The sequence below is a fragment of the Pseudorasbora parva genome, chromosome 19 (assembly GCF_024679245.1).
Source record: "Pseudorasbora parva isolate DD20220531a chromosome 19, ASM2467924v1, whole genome shotgun sequence".
Lineage (NCBI taxonomy): Eukaryota > Metazoa > Chordata > Actinopteri > Cypriniformes > Gobionidae > Pseudorasbora > Pseudorasbora parva.
In genome coordinates this window covers 11,672,191-11,690,023 of record NC_090190.1, presented here as the reverse complement: position 1 = coordinate 11,690,023, position 17,833 = coordinate 11,672,191, and the positions used below count along the sequence as shown (strand labels likewise).

Sequence of the window (17,833 nt, the reverse complement as noted above, 5' to 3'; positions counted from 1 at the left end):
CCAACGTAGAGTTACCCAACATGGCTTGTTGTCCACTTCAAAACATTAATTCAAACAACGGATTGTGGGTGCTGACCTTTAGAAATTCTCATGCGACGTCTGAGATAATTCACAAAGAGACATTCCATAAATGGGAACGTGATTATGCATAATTAGATCATAATGGGCACCGTGTGAGTCATCGGCAAACATCGTCTTCGTCTGTAATGGTTTTGTGTGCTATACTTTTCTTTTGAAACCTTTATCAACACATTGCACAATAAGTATTCGAAACGAATTGTGCAGGAGTCAAGGAGATTAAAAGCGATGACACTAGTGGAAAAAAGTGGAGGCTCTGTATGAGGCCTCGCCCCCCTTCTCAGAAGGCTGCTATTTGCTCTGGGCAAATGGGCCAGTTGCACAACTGTTCTACCAATGCTGTTCAAACGGCTTCTCACAACAACCTGCTGTAAACAAAAGGCACAAAAGCAAGCAGTGCCGGTTTGCAAAATCACCCCCCTTTCAAACAGACCCTTTTTGCCCCTTTCTGCCACACTTACACAAGACCTTTTCAACCCCAGCCACTCTCTGATGCAAATAATAGATTAGAGCTCCAGCCTATGGAAACAGTTTAATTACGAAATAACGAAAGTTCAATGAAACCCATACATTTGAGCATACCATTGTCTTGCATCACACAAATCCACGAAATGTATAAGCTTTTCTTCTGTGAAATAGACTGGATATTGATGTGGTAATATTCTATGGGTTTACACTGGTTTTAGCTGTAATCCTCTCTTACTGCAACTCCTATCTAAACACCGGAGGGGTTTATGGGATTTGGGGGATACCGAATCTGCGTCCCCAAATTTACTCACCATCTTGTCAATCCAAATCCATTAGACTTTCTTTCTTGCCTGGAACAGATAAGGAGAAATTGAATAGTATGTCCAAAAAGCTTTTTTAAATACAATGGTGAATGTGGAGGAAATTATGAAGAACTTTCAATTTTGTGAGTACTATCCCTTTAAGACTGCCTCTTATTAGACAAAACTACAAAAGCCTGTTTTAAATAGCTCAAGATGACACACTGTGGTTGCCCCCTAAATATAATAATAAACATTTATTTGCATAGCACCTTTCATACATTAATTGCAGCTCAAAGTGCTTCACAAGCATAAAAACAAATATCAACAATACAATTTCACTCAATATCAATATGAAAAATACTCAGAAGCATCTACAAAATCATTGCAAAGTAACATTAAGAAATAAAAAAAACATTGAGATTAAAAACACTTAAGTTTTTAATATATGTAATAATTTTTAATCTCCAAATCAATACAGAAAAACTAAGACAGTATATTTAAAATATTTTAATGGCATCTTTTTATGAATGAAGGCTAGTATTGAATACAGCGATTGATGTCTCAATGAAAAAAAATATTTTCCCCCTCCAATTTTAAAGATTAATTATTGCCATTCAACATTACAGTGTAATTGCATTTTTAACATTTATTAGGCTTTAAAAAAATATAACTGACAGAGAGCATTAATGGCTGCTGTCACTTTAAGACCTGCCACTGCTGCACATGACACGGATCTGGCGCACATCTCATTTTCTCACAACTCTACGTTCCAAGTTCGAAAGAGAACTCGATTGTGGCGCGTCTTTCTGTGCATTGTGTCTCAGACACACAAAGCAAAAAACAAACAAAAAAAACACGCAACTTGATCCTACAGAATTAGCCAATTACAGGCCAATCTCAAATCTACCCTTTCTGTCAAAAATACTTGAAAAGGCGGTGTCTTCACAATTATGCTCCTTTTTAGGAATAAATGGAAATGCAATTAATCTAATTTGACAGCACTACAATATACTCACGAGCAACTTTAAAAAGTCTGTGTGTCTAAACTCGCCTTTAAAAAATGTGAATGCTTGAAGATTTTTTTCACTTAATTTGGTAGACCATTACTACTTTTTGAAACATACAGTGGCTAAAAGAAGCACCACTGGATTGCTTAAGATTTACTGTACCTATAATATGCCAAAAGACAAGCACTAGAGGATCTTAAACTACGATTTGGAGCATATCTCAACAGTCAATGATATATAAAGGTGCTAGTTATGCAGTATTTTATTGTGGCGAGGTGGACTAGCGAGAGACGTGGGAGGAGCAAGTGAAAGACCCTTGAACTGACAACCAATGTAATTCCATTAAAACAAGTGCAATATGCTCTCTCCTTTTTAATTTCAACAGTACTCTGGCTTCTGCATTTTATATCAATTGTAGCTTAGGCAAGCCAGTAGCATTTCAATAATCAAAATGAGAAAAGATAGCTTAGCATCTTAGCGTCATCCAAAGATAAAATTAATTGGCTATTGGGCTAGATATTATTGGTCAAAGGCTGGTTTTGTTACACAGATCTGGCAACTCAGCCATTGAGCTAGCAACAACCATAAAAAAAGTATTTAAAAACAAGTGCGGATGTCCAACAACAAACAACCCTACGCTGTGTTTCCTGTTATGACCGTGAGCCGTTTTAAGCTCAAGTCAAGCATCATGGCGACTGTAAGCATAAACAGAGGCACGTTCCTGTTGATGAAGCCACCTCGCAGCCAATGGAGAGGATGTTGTGCAATCAATGAGCTAAGCTAATTATCATGGGATCAAATAGTGGCTCCATGGAAACCTCTCCACTTTTTCCAAAACAAACCGCCGTAGCTGTCTCTCTTATCCGTTCCTTTGAAACAGCCACCGCTTGTTCGTCACTGCCTGCTCTGTTTATTTCTGATGACACATGGCCCAGCAGGCCATGTATGGAGTTTGAGAAGCCGTATATCACTTTGCTTGATAAGGAATTCTGGGTTTTTGCTCAGGCAGCGCATTAGGACACAGCTCATCAAACGAGAATTCTTATGATGTAATTTTCATTAGTTTAATTGAAGTATGATGAAAACCCCAGTAAGCCGTGTGAGAATATAAACATTGCAGTGCAATTCAAGACATTTATCTTCAGTGTCTCACCTGTGGAAATACAGTTTGTTTGGATCCAGCACAAAGTTGGCACCTCTGATGGAAACAGAGAAAATGTGCTTGGCTGACAACATGTGTGGTCATAAAGAGTTGGGACACATTCCTCTTTGTTGTATAAATCCTATGGGATTTTCCCAATTAGTGCGCTGTTCCCAGACATTAGTAAAACCACTGGCTCCTTACTGTGGGTAATGAATTCCTCTCATATTGCAGGCTATAGCTTAATCACGAAGCCAGTCTTCGTCTTTGCATGTCATATAATTCAAACAAGGAGGATTTATTCCTAAGATCGACGACGGTTCTTCAGGGTTGGTCTGGCGTCTTGCCCTTTGACCTCATGAGAATTTCCTGAACCCCTACACGATAATTTCCTCACAGATCTTCCACTGATTTTGAGCTTCAAACTTTAAGAGATTCAAACTTTCTGTAGTAGGTGTGCATGTGTCATTCTCACCCAGACTCACTACAGTTTGTTCAGGGGGCGAAGCCACTCCCTATTTCTGAAACTATATAGGGGTCTGGTACTTTATACAACATGCCTCTACATTGAATCAGAGTTCGATCTTAAAGGCGTCATGAACTGGCTTTTTAAAAAAAAAATTATACTATTGAGGTCAACTAATGTCATTCGTGTGGTATTTACATTCAAAAACTTTCACATTTTCTACATTGGTTTTGAGGCTCTCTCCTGAATGCTGGGTTTTGATGGGCGTGCCGCACTGGAGCCCACAGCTAGGATTGGATAAGATTTGCATATTTAATGAGCTTCAGCTCTTATCTATGCCCCTGTCAGTTCAGTTCACATGAGGGAGGGGTTGATTTGAAAGCAGCAACCGGATTGATTCAAGTATGTCTTTATCAAACAAACAAACACAATGATTTATTTCTCATCCACACACGATTGATTGTTCTATAATTTTTGTAATACATAGCCTGCACGATGGTTCGATATAAGCGCGAATCACGCGTGCACGCATACACATACGCGCACACCCTTCAAATGTCAAGTCAAGAGAGAGAATAGCAGAACAAGAAAAAAACATAACCCAGGAGTTTTGAGAGCCCTGGCCCATACATGTCTGAGTCCAGCGTGCTAAATTTATGTTCTGTTAGACACGTACACATAAGCAAAATGATCTATAACAAGGCAATACTATTACATTTTTTTTTTTTAAAACACGCTTTACTCACATAAGTGTGTTGCACCATTCCTCCTGTCGGATCCAATATAAAAGAAAGAGCATTGTGTTTTAATATTAAATGTCTGCAAAATGACCTGAGATTTGATTACAAATGATTCTGCAGTGGAATTAAGTGATGACCATGTCTTCCCCACGTCAGCTAGAACTTCATTAAAAATAAAGTTCAACCACACATTCCTAATATTAGAATCCGAAGGAAGCTTATGCAGCGACTGTGTTCTTACAACCAGGAATAGCGCAATATCTTGCTATCTTCTTCGGCATGTTTATTGCTGCTGGCTAGCACAATCCGAGTGACTCCATGAGTCGTTGGGCGGGGCTACTGAATTACACGTGACATGCTTATTATTCTGTAGAGGCGTTTCGTCAGTCGATGACGTCAAGATGCGAACACGATCATTTTCTGGACCTGGTGTCTATAAAAGCTTTTCTTTGACTAACAAGGACGTTTTCAGCTCTGAAACGTACAGTAAGTATATTCTTATATTACCATGACCTTTTTATACATCAAAAGCTCAAGGGAAAGTTGATTTCACTCAATTCATCACCCCTTTAAAACACAGAGGACACTGCCGTATTAAACCTGCTGCATATTTGAACACTAATAATGGAATGCATGCATATTTCTACACACTAACCTAACCATGCAGATTTGCATATCCTCATTGTATAGCTGAGGGGTAGAGCCAGCAAAGACAGATGCCTGTTTTCTTTTCCGCCTGCTGTAAGCTTATGACCCCAAGGCATCTCTGGCAGATTATATCATCCTAGACTCAGATAAGCCCTTGCGCAATATTATACGTGGCAGCTGTATGCTTTTGAAGGTGGATGTCGAAACCATTAACGAAAACAAGCACTGGGTGACAAAACAAACCCGGAGTGTAGGTACTTCTACTCAGAACATAGTATATGGTTAACCAGTTTTTTGCTTTCATTTGAATTTCTGATGCAGACTATTAAAATAAATCTGTCAATAAAGAATTGCAAGGTAATTCTTGGTAAATAAGACTTTGGTTTGGACATGTTGCAACTGGTACTCGATTCATAATGCAAATTCCAAAGAATGTTGAATGGGAAATATGCAATAGTTTGCGTTCGCTTTCTAGGAATTCAGAAAAAAGACAACAAATTACATTGCTTTTGTTTTTAAGCCACATTTTCTCACTCTCCGAGGGACACATGCTAAAGAGCTCTTCCAACTATGATATTAAAGTCAGCATTCTGCGAATATTTAGGGTGTGTTCACACTTCTGTCGTTTCGCTCGGTTCGTACCACCAAAAAAAAAAAAAAAAAAAAAAAAAAAAATCACACTAACCCTAATCATTTTAACACTGAACCTAAAGGCCTATAGGGTTATGTTCAAAACCTCATTGGTCCGCTTTTATTATATATATTTTTAAAACGGAACTTACCAAAAACAATGCTGTGTGCGGAGCTAAATGTACATGTATGTGCGTAGCCTACATATGATGGTATTTTGACCAGCTGACAACTTGTGAAGACCTTGTGTAAAATGGTAAAATGTGTAAAGGAGTCAAAACAGAGGCAGAAATCCCTCTGTCACACACACACAAACAAAGATCTGCTGTAAGGAAACTTGGTTCTGATGCCTGTTGTACCGAACTGTGATGGGTAACATCACAACTATGACAAGAAAAAACAGGTATGCTTGAGCATTTTATCATTTTTAGGTTGCGTCTTGAGATGTTGGTAAGGCAGTGTTCATATTTCATTCGAACCGCACCAGTTAGTTTGGAAGCGTAACGAGAGCCATCTTTTCAATGGTCTCTGTCCACTTTTTTGGTGTGCACCAGGGTTCAGATGGCAGCGTTCACGCTTATTCAAATGAACTAGCCTAGAAATCTAGACGCACCCTAGCGGGAGCAAATCTAATCTGCCACGAGTATCGTCTAGCAACTCTCAATACCCTTCAAACTCTGGTCGGGCCAATCACATTGTGTATAGAGTCGGCGAATGGCGATCTTTCGAATCAGCTTTGAGCGCGACTCTTGAAGACTTGGAGTTAAGCTTTTCTCTGAAAAAAGAATGGCGCTGAAGTCATTCTTAAGAAGAGGAGATGTGTTCTGAGTTTTGCCGACCGGATATGGCGAATGTTTAATCTATAGCTCCGCTTCACGTTGCTCTGGTTGGTGTAGCGCTATCCAGTGGCATGTAAAGGGAGTTTGAAAGACAACTGTTTATCCCGCCCCTCGGATTGAGCTGTCAATGGTGAGTTTCCAGGCCAAACATCTTGATGTGGGTCTGGCTTGTCAGGCTACAAATGAACTACACTAACAGAGAAATCACACCCGGGTTCGATTTGGTCAAATGTGACCACATCTCAATCTACATCAGGGCATTTTCACACCTATAGATCATTTGCTTTGTTCAAAAACAGGGACATAATTTTTTACAATCTTGCATTTTCTTCTTGGTTTGGTTCTCTTTCACAAGGCAACCTTTCAAAGCATTCCAAAATGTGTTCACACAAGTCACATGCGAGTACTACTCTACTATTATTAGACAGTTTCCTCTGCATTGAGTTGGCTGCATGAGCTTATTGTGGCTTTATTTGTAACTGTCGAAACGCACTCAAACGCTATACCAATGTAGCCATAATTTCAGCTGTTAAATGATATACTACTATTAATACTGCAGAAAATTCAAACGCGTTCTCTCTATAATGCAGCTAGAGCAGGAACAAGGCTTTATCGGGACAGCATTCTCACATGGCTAAGTGCAATTACACAACATTTGAATATAAAGAGGTGCTATTTTGGTTTTTTAACTGTGCTAACTAATGTGCTAACTCACAGAATCCCACACTACTGCTTGGTATAATTCATAATGGGAAATTGCTGTATACAATTTGATCTGTTGGGTCGGATTGCTTTCACACCTCAAGCTAAATGTCACCGAGTTTGTTTGCAGTCTTTTCCCCCCAATAATCCGATATCTTGGGTGTACATCACATCATGGCAGAAGAGATCTGTCGCTACTTGTTTCATTGTGGACTTTAAAAACATTTCTGTACATTTGTAATGCATCAGAATTTGATACATCTTTAACAAAATAAGAATCTTTTGAGATTATTTTTAAAGGAACATTTTTAAAGAAATCATTTGTTGAAAACATATTTTCCCGTCGAAAAGAATTTCTTATTTGCTATTCTTATTCTTTAATTAGAAATAATATATATTTAGATATGGTTACTTATGTATTATGCATGTATCATTTAGAGATAAACAATGTTATTCAATAAAAAAAAAGAGACATCAGAAATATTTCAGTCATGCAGTAATTCAGAGATGATGCATTTCTAAAACACATCATTGCAGAGGTCACAGAGGGTTTTAGAGTGACAGCCAAATCTCTGCATCTGCTTGATGGATGGAGAGAGTGTATATACTGGGGAACGTGTACTGAGAGCCTGTAGCACCTCTCTCTCTCTCTCTGTGACTCATGCTGTAGTTATGCCCTTTTTTTTTATAAACCGCTGCGAGGCAACCATCGTGTTAATATTCAGTACAGTCAGGCGCTACAACGCACACAAACACACACTAGTTCCCATTACGGCCTCTATAAAGGATGAGTCAGACGGGCGAGAAGGAAACCCTTTCCTCAGATACTGTCATCCTCAATACCACTCAATGAATGGCCGTGTTGTGCATCTGTCACGAAACGCCACGTATCCGCACACCTGGAGACAAAGACCTTCTACGACCATTCATTTCTCAGTCCTAAGGTGCAGCCAATTATCATTTTAATTCATGAAATCTTTACAAATGCTAAACACTGTGAATATCTTGTATAGATACAGATAGTTGAAACGCATATATTTGATTAAAAATAAAAAAATATATAATAAAGTGCGCATTCACATTTCCGGTGGCCTTTATTCTTGGTTCATACACTGATTTCATAAACTTACATTTCAATATTCATTATGTATCTTCAACATTTCTGCTCCTTTCATTGTAAGTCATAAGTATACCAGTAGTACTGGTTACTGTTTCTGACTCATTCATGACTAACATAAAAGCTATGAGATACAATGATGCCGAGTATAGGGCGGGTCAAGTTTCAGGGGTTCACTATTGTTTCTGTGTATAACGTACCCACAGTGAGTCTTTCGATATGTACGCTCTGTAAACAGAAGAACAAATCACACTCAGACATTTGAGGTCATGAAAATGGCTTATTACGCAAAAGCAAGAGCCAGCTTTATTGGTACAACGACATTCTCTAAGGCACATTCTTACCAAATGTCATATTGATCACCAGAACGGCTTGGCACTTTGTACACACAAAAAACAAAACAAACAAAAAAAAAACATATTGGGAGATTTACAAGATTAAAAAGTACTTTATTTGAAGGTGTTATTCAGTATAATTTCATAATATATGATTTACAAGAGAGCAAACATATAATGACACACTGACCTGAACATAACAACTATCATTGCATTATATTTATAGTTGGTGATGCAAATTCATCTCCATTTAAAACACTCTTAAATATATCGAAAATGTATTTTAATGCTCATCATCAGTCACTTCCTCCAATTCATCCTCGTCTTCATCATCGTCTTCCTCATCATCATCTTCTTCATCTTCCCTTTTCCTCTGTCTGCTAGATGTTCTCGACTACACCAGAAGAAAACTATGTCAATCGCAGTTTTTGAGATTCAAACGCAACTTACATAAAAATAAGATTTTTCCACCAAGAAATATGCTATTAAGACAGTACGGAATAATGGAAAATTAAAGGCATATTAAGCTGTTTTACGTTGTGTATCATTTTGGGGTATCAATAGATAATGAACTGTATTGAAGTAGAATTTTTCTTTGAATAAATACAATAATATTATCCATATGATGACCAATATAATTTTAACTGTAATATGCACGATTCTGGCTATATTTTTTTGAATGAATGATTCAATGACTCACTCATAAAGACATCACTTGTTTAATAGGATGAATCAGTGTTTTTGAACAAATCTCTTGAATGACTCAATGACAAATAAATGTTTTACAGACAATTGTTGCCGCCTACTGGTGTAACGATTTTGGGTGAATTCCAATCGGAAGAGAGCATCCCTCTATTCATTCCGAAGTGCAGAGCCCTTGAAGTGGACACTATGGAGGGAGTGTGTCATAATGGCCCAGTCCAAAATGGCACACTTTATATACACTTACAGTCTTGTGGACTTAAAATGCCCACCGCATACACCTGATTGTGAAGTCCACGAGAATGTAGTGTCCCAGTTGTCATTTTAGGTTTCAGAAGATGCAAACTTTTGCTGAAACTTTTGACCGGTCCAAAATAGCCTTTTGGAGCACACTTGGTAAAGGAAGCAATGAAAAAAAACGTAATATCCTAATTTTCTTGTTTGGACACAATAAGTCAACACTACCTGAGCTTAATTTGAAATGTCTGGGATACATTTTTGTAAGATACCACAAAAAAAACAAAAACAAAGCAACATGAATTATTATTTTGATCCATTAACTCAAACTCTCCTGATACCTAGCTTTAAAATTAATCGCGAGGACATCACTCTGGGTCACATGACCATAAGCGATAAAATGACTTCCTTGAAGTGACCATCGCATGTACCCTTCGCTAATGGACTTGTGGAAGGGCCATTTGTGAGAGGATTCAGGTATTCACTTTCATTTGCAACGCCATTTTAATTGATAAAATGTTTATTTGAAGCATCAAGTTACTTTCAGAAGGTGATTTGATCTCTACTGTAGACATCTGTATTTATATCGTATCCAAACTATAAACTTTTATCCCAGTACTTCTGTAATCATTTGAATGTAACACAAAGATAATGATACGCTGTGATCGTCCTTGGCAAAGCTTTAATAGACATAGATGTATGGTTGTCATTTAGAAAAATGTTGCGTGTGTTTGAATTGAGATCGCAATCTTTTAACCATTAATCATGGACCTCTACTATAATACGTAACGCATCCAAAGATCAACTAATACTAACACTTTCAATTCTATCTGTTTTCTATTGTAAATGTATATATAAGATATGGGGAAGCACTTACCTGCATTGTTCCTGATTTACTCATTGATGTACCAGTCCGATTCAGGGACAGTTTAGAATTGGCACGAACTATTTCTAACCGTGACTGGTAATCAGGGGGGTGCAGTGAATTTCTAAATACCTGTCAAGACAAAAAAAGGGTAGACTCTAGATTGCTCTTCATATGGACCATCAAGAACCTAATGTCATCTCACTCAGCCGCCACATAATAAAACAATAACGAGTACAGCTGAGCTCAAACAAGATATATTAAAAAGAGAAATGAGTCAACACAAACTAGTACCACGTATTGTGTTGTAGCAACAGAGAAACATGTCATTTAGATTTGGAAAAACATTTACACACTCTGTCCTGGAGAGGGTGTGCCAACAAACATTGTCACCTCAACTTTATTAACTCCAGTTAAATATTACAGGAAGAATATTTATGACCCATCTCTATATGCTTTAGTTGTGTCTTCATAAATCTGTCACCATGTGCCAATATATGACTATTACAAGTTTCCACATCCAATTACAGGCAAAGTTCAGACCAGAACGAGGAAACATTTCCCTAAAAAAATCCCTGATGAAATAATATTCATGTAAAACTCTCCCCGGCATGTCAAGGAAATATTAACAAACTCAGAGTCTTGAGCATAAAATTTGTTTTGGCATGCCAAACTATGAATTCATAAATAAATGCATTAGCCAGTGCGAACATTCCACAGCTGACTGAACACGCTTCGCAAGATGCCTCTCCGGTTCTTTTACGTATCAGGATTGGTGGGGGCCTTATACCCCAGCAACCAGAGCTTTCATCATCATGACAGTAGGGGGATCTCAGGAGAAGAACGACTATAATTTGATTAGACATTAAGACAGACAAGCTCAAACCAGCAGGACCGCCAGAGCAGCGGTGCTGGTGCAGAGCGCTTACCTCAAGGTCTCCTTCCTCATCTACATTCTGAATGTCCTGGTAAGCAGTTGTGTAAATTTCCAAAGCCTTGGCATGGAACGCCATCTCCACCGTCACAAATTCACCCAAAATTTTCTGCATTGGAAAGATAAGAATACTCATATTAAATACACATTTCACTGAAGTAGTACTGGAAGATTTGATGTATAGACAAATCACTAGTGTAATTAAATATAAATGATATGTATACACTATTGTTCAAAAGTTGGGCTTTGGTAAGATATTATAATGTTTTTGAAAGAAGTCTCTTAGCTGCATTAAGTAAAACGATTAATACCTAACGATTAAATAACTGTTTTCTATTTTATTATATTTCATATGATGACAAAGCTGAATTTTTAGCATCATTATTTCAGTCTACAGTGTCACATGATCATTCAGAAATAATTTTTAATTGATGATTTGGTGCTCAAGAAACATTTTATTATAAATAAAAAGTACTGCATTTATTTGAAATATGAAATTTCAATATGAAATAAAAATCTTTCGTAACATTATAAATGTATTTAGTGTGACTTTTGATTCATTTAATGCATCCTTGCTGAATAAAAGTATTAAAGGAACACTCCACTTTTTAAAAAAAAATAGGCTCATTTTCCATGTCCCTTACCGTGCGTTCACACCGCCGCCGGCGAGAGCGTCAAAATTCGCTCTTGCCGCCCTGACAACGACGCTGTAGAAAGCTCCGTGGACGTGCTGCCGCTCTGACGTAGATCGAATGTTTTTTCTTTTTTTAAACTGTATTTAAAGAGGCCGCAAATCAAACAAGCATGTTGATGGATATACTGACCACAAGTAGGGTATAAATTAACTTCATGAAATCGTTTAAATGTGAAAGTAAGAATTAATTGCACACCCGCTGAACAACTAGCGTTCTAGCGCCTATAAAATAGTGTTGCGCGACTTCTTAACAAATTACACATCACTATGAATGATCTTGTCATAAATGATAGGGAAACCCGCACAGCAATGATCAACCTCTCCTACAAATTGCTTGGGAACTAATGTGGTCGGAACCAAAGTTTACAGGCCTGCGTTCTCTGGATTTCTCTCAAGCGGAGCACTTCTACATTCTGACTGGTTGCCGCCTGTTGCCGCCGAACCGCGTCATAGCTCATTACCATAAAGTTGAGCTGATTTCAACTCTCCTCGACGCCCAAATCGTCCAAGACGCGCCGCGCCGCTCTCGCCGGAGCTCGCCGCCCGGCTCCCATTGAAAATGAATGACTTCCGGCCAGCTTGACGCTCTCGCCGCCGGCGGTGTGAACGCACAGTTAGAGTTAAACAGTTTTACCGTTTTGAATCACTCCAGCCAATCTCTTGATCTGGCGGTAGCACTTTTAGCATAGCTTAGCATACATCATTGAATTGGATTAGACCATTAGCATTGCGCTAAAAAAATGACCAAAGACTTTATTTTTTCAAAGATAATATTTTTCCTATTTAAAACTTGCCTATTCTGTAGTTACATCTTATACTAAGACCAACGTAAAAAGAGAAGTTTTGATTTTTTGACCGATTATTGATAGGAACTATTCTCTCATTCCTGCGTAATAATCAAGAAACTTTGCTGCCATACTATGGGTGCCGCGGCGCAGTGATATTACGCAGAAAAAAGTTCCTAAAAAAAAAAAATCGTGACTTAATTTTCAGTTGGTCTTGGTACATGATGTAACTACAGAAGAGTCAAGTATAAATAGGAAAATATAGTGAAAGTCTATGGTCATTTTTGAGCGTGATGCTAATGGTCTAATCCGATTCCATGGTGTATGCTAAGCTATGCTAAAAGTGCTACCGCCAGATACAGAGATCGGCTGAATGGATTCAAAAACGGTAAAACTTAACTGTTTAACTCTAAGGGACTTGAAAAATGAGCTTATTTTCAAAAAAAGTGGAGTGTTCCTTTAATATTTTTTTCTTTATTTAAAAAATAAATAAAAAAATAACCACAAACTTTTGAACGGTAGTGTAGTGTTCTTAAATCTCTCCCCCCCCACCCCCCACCAAATAAACTGATATTTTTTAAAGAAATAAGAAGCCAAGCAGTCCAAGGACCTTGATATCACGAATCTTCTGCTTTTCAAAGTCATCTATTGTCTCCTCCAGCTGTCGTGTCGTGCGTGTGGCATCCATTGTGGCTCTTTGGAGTTCACTCTCAGCCTTTTATCACACAACCGACAATAAAGTGTAAAGCACAAAGTGTTCCGAGCAGCAGACATAAATGATGAAAGTCTATCAGCTTATTGAGAGGTTTTAAATTAGCACAGTGAGAAGTTTTACATCAAGTGAGTATTTGCAAAGACTTTAGTTATTGTTATATGCACTTGTATTACTACGAATGTGAGAAGTCACGCCTTTTAAGTTAAAAGAACGCTCCACCGTTTTTAGAAATAGTGCTTATTCAACCTCGTTCCTCCATTTAGATATGTGGGCAAATGCATTTTTGTCTCAGTGCATGCATTGCTTTAGTTTGGCAGGGTCGCCGCTAGCTTAGCTTAGCATAATGAATAGACTCCTATGTTGCCAGCTAGCATGTCCCGAGTACAAGTGATCCACACCACCTAATTACTTCTTGTGTATACACAACGAGTACAAATAGCGATGCAGATTGAGACTAGCCGATTTCCTAGGCAGATACTGACTTTATTATGGGGAAGCACAGGCAAAGCATTTTTAATTAGTAATTATGTGTGGGTTTTTTTTTGGATCACTTTTTTTGGACAGCCGATCACTCGGGACATGCTAGCTGGCAACATAAGATTCCATTCATTATGCTAAGCTAAGCTAGCAGCGACCCTGCCAAACTAAAACAATGCGTGCACTGAGACAAAAATGCATTTGACCACATATCTAAATGTAGGAAAGAAGTTGAATAAGCCCTATTTCTAAAAACAGTGGAGTGTTCCTTTAAAGAGCCAATCAGCAACTAAAAAAAAAATTCCGTCACTGCAGCTGCCATTAGAAACTCTGGTTGGTATAAAAACAGTCGGTGTTCTAAAACACGCGCTTAGGACTGTTCAAGTGCATTGGCTGGTCCAGTATGACATTTTTTTTTTGTCATAATTTGAGCATTTAGAAACAACTTTTATGAGACAGTTGTTGTCAGATTTCATTGGGGATTTCAAAAACAGCTGCCCAAGATGGCAGTCAAATGTGAAATGACTAGCCTGAAAGGGAAATTGGTACATGTGGCATATTAGTATCAGGCTACTTGATTATAATTAAGTTAAATAAAAGTAGTTTGTAGTCAAGATGATATTACAGTTTGTTGCACAAAAGGCCCACCTGTGACTGAGAAAGGCTGTTAAGGTATTATCTGTAATTTTGTGGTTCACAACAAATATCTTTATATTAGCATTAAATGCCAAGAGTAATGCTGTCATTGCATGTTTTTATAAAGGTTGTATTAAAAATGATGTGTTAAAAATGTAACACATTTATTTAAACCCCCAGAACCTGTATACAAACATTCAGTTCAGTCCAATTCAAGCTTGTCTGTGTAGCACTTTTCACAATATGAATCGTTTTAAAGGATCTTACATGAAGCAGCTTTAGGACGTTTCTGTTATCAGCCAGAAAGGAGTGTATCAAATAAATATCCATACGGGAGTAATAATATAGTTATAATATAGCACGTTGTTGTTCAGTAGCTAACACAACAAACATGCTAGGCAACAATTACAACTTGTGCTCGTAATGATTACAATACAAGGAAAATATTACAATATTAAAGGTGCAGTGAGCGATTTATGAGAAACTGTTTTTTTTTCCCATCAACCTAAACATGCTCTCAAATGCACGAACATGCATTGCAAGAGTGGATATCACTTTATCATAGCTGAAGTGAAGCAAAATAATGCTTTGCATATATAAATTGAATATGGCGAACAAATGACTAGGCAGAACAAAAAATAAACATACAGTACACAAGAGTAAATACAAGCAAGAGTTTGTTGCTAGTCGCCAGCAGCATTCCAGCTCCAGACAAACAATTAACAGACACTCAAAACTGTCCTGTTACTATAGCTAGCATTACAACAACAGGCCTTCCTGCTCTCTAACATCTCCCCAGTGCTGGGAAGCTTTTCTAATATTAACACTGGTCATAAAGCTCTTGCCTGATCATATCCCTTCTTTTTCCAGTGATATTCCTCTGACCCTTTCTCTTTTATAATGTCTCTCAGCCATCTCTCTTTCTACAGTCTTTCTTCAAATCTCCCTCTTGCTCACTCTCTCTACTCCCCCATCATGAGTGGACACACCCCCTACTGCTGATTGGCTACAAGTTTGTTGTGCTGCTCGGTCCGATCCACAACAACAATTCTCATAAATCACTTACTGCACCTTTAAGATAATATTTTAAAGTACTCTGTGTCAATCGAATATATGCAACAATCTATGCATTTTGAATCATACAAGTTTAAATGTTATATTTAAACTTTGTAACTTGCAGATGGCCAAAGACCCCTAAGGGGCCGTTCACACAGAATGTACCCCCCCCCCCCCATTCCACTGCGCTTTTCCATTATTTTTCTATGTAAACACATGCTAGACAGATGTGTTTGACCGTCGTGCTTGCATCTTTTCTAAAGACGCAGTGCTCAAGTTATTTATAATAATAAATAATATAAGTCTCGAAACCCACCTCATGTATTTCTGTTAACCAGCCTTAAGTCTACTTCAATAATGACTTCTAATGCCACTTTTATATGTACTAATTAATTTACATATGACTAAAATTATCTTTACTTTGGGGCTTTCTCAGCAAATATTTTGTATGTAATTAAATGTAACCATTTTTGTATGTACCATTTTGTGTACCATGTACACAATTTTTTTATTGATTGACAGCCCTAATCTACAGGGTAATTTGACTAATAACTGTGACATCTTTACTACTCTTCAAATTCACAGCTATGTAGTTTCAGTGAAAGTAAAAGTAATAACATCTGATTGTAAGGATACAATGATCTGTCTGTCTGATGGGTTTCTCTGCCTCATTTTTTCAAGCTGCTGCATCTGCTTGGCCTCTCTGTTCCTTGCAGTCTGTGTCTGCTTCAGGTCCTCCTGTACATCAATTAAATGAAATCACAAAAGTTTGGTAAGAACAGAGCGCCCGAGTTCTTAGGTTTTGACCTGTGACAACAGTCACTGTACATCATGCTTACTCAGAATGTGATGCAATGCTGCCCTCATGAGATCAATGAAAAAAGGTCATTCTTAAATTAACTATAAAGCATGATCCCAATTACTTGCACTTCATCACTGAGGGACTTAAGAAAAAGGAAAAACATACCCTTTTTGCTTTCACAATATTTCCATATGCTTTCAAAGGCTCTATAACTTTTACTTCCAGCCTCTCCACCTGTGAACAATAGTATGTGTTTGCATATTAGTGGGAAAGACAAATAAGCTAAAGTATGTTTTCATGGTTTTAAACACACCTCTGCTTGCCGATAGTCCTGAATCTTGGCCAGTTGATCTGCAAAATTCTTCAATCCACATTTAAGATTTGGTGTCTCTGTGTCAGCATAAATGCCGACTTCTTTAACCAGGAGGTCGGCTTTGTCCCGCAATCGTGCAGTTTTACGGACATAAGCAGCAAACATTTGGCACAGATCTCCAAAGTGCTTCTCTACATTGGTGATGTTGTCCTGGATCTGCTTGGTCTGGATGTCCCTGTAATGTGCAACATGAAAAATGAAGATAATCTGACTGTGGGAATTTTGTTAGGATAAACATGTAACGTTAGACATGTAGATTTTGCCCTTCATCAAATGGTTATAAGATTTATTCTGCGAGAGCTATTAGAATTAAAAGACTATAAGTCAGTATAATATAACGTAACCACATAAAGTCTCTTCAAACAAGAGCTATTTAAAGCAAGCTGTTTTCTTTTGTATCCTGCTTATATCTATTTTGTTTTAATATACGGATACAAGTTGTGCTTATGCAGTTATATACACAATAAAACTTCCGCTAGCAGATTGATTAACGTTATTGTTACTGTTTTGTATCATTTAAGTTAGCTTAGCTGGCTAGTTAGCTTCCCAAACGTCATAACAAATCTGGAAAACTTTTACCTCGCTCTTGCATCAGGAGTGCGGCTCATGGTGATTCGAAAACAATATCGATTTATACATGAAAGATAAAACCTCAAGCTAAAAGAATCATGACGTATTTAAATTGCAAAAAGAGCGTTGTGCAAATGCTTATGCTACCGCAGCCGCAGGAAAGCTGGGTGAACGCCGTGCCGTTACCATGGAGCTAAAAAGTCAGCAATGCGCCCTCTACTGGTAAACACATAACATAACCATAAAATATAACATAACAAATAAAAAATAAAAAATAACAAATAACAAATAACAAATAACAACATAACATAACCATAACATAACAAATAACAACATAACATAGCATAACATAGCATAACATAACATAACATAACATAACATAACATAACATAACATAACATAACATAACATAACATAACATAACATAACAATTTATAAAAAATAAAATAAATAAACAACATAAAAAAACTCATAATGTAACAACATAACATAAATTAAATGTATATTTCAAAAT

General features: G+C 37.5%; 1 protein-coding gene across 1 annotated transcript; it reads right to left on the bottom strand.

The window, feature by feature from the left end:
* Positions 1–8,326: 8,326 nt before the first annotated feature.
* Positions 8,327–17,518, bottom strand: cibar1 (CBY1 interacting BAR domain containing 1). The gene is made up of 8 exons (XM_067425239.1): positions 17,329–17,518; positions 16,690–16,924; positions 16,542–16,610; positions 16,211–16,312; positions 13,301–13,405; positions 11,207–11,320; positions 10,290–10,409; positions 8,327–8,867 (listed from the first exon to the last, which is right to left on the bottom strand). Exons 1-8 carry the CDS (start codon positions 17,355–17,357, stop codon positions 8,757–8,759), a joined length of 885 nt encoding a protein of 294 aa, XP_067281340.1. The 5' UTR covers positions 17,358–17,518; the 3' UTR covers positions 8,327–8,756.
* Positions 17,519–17,833: the final 315 nt, after the last annotated feature.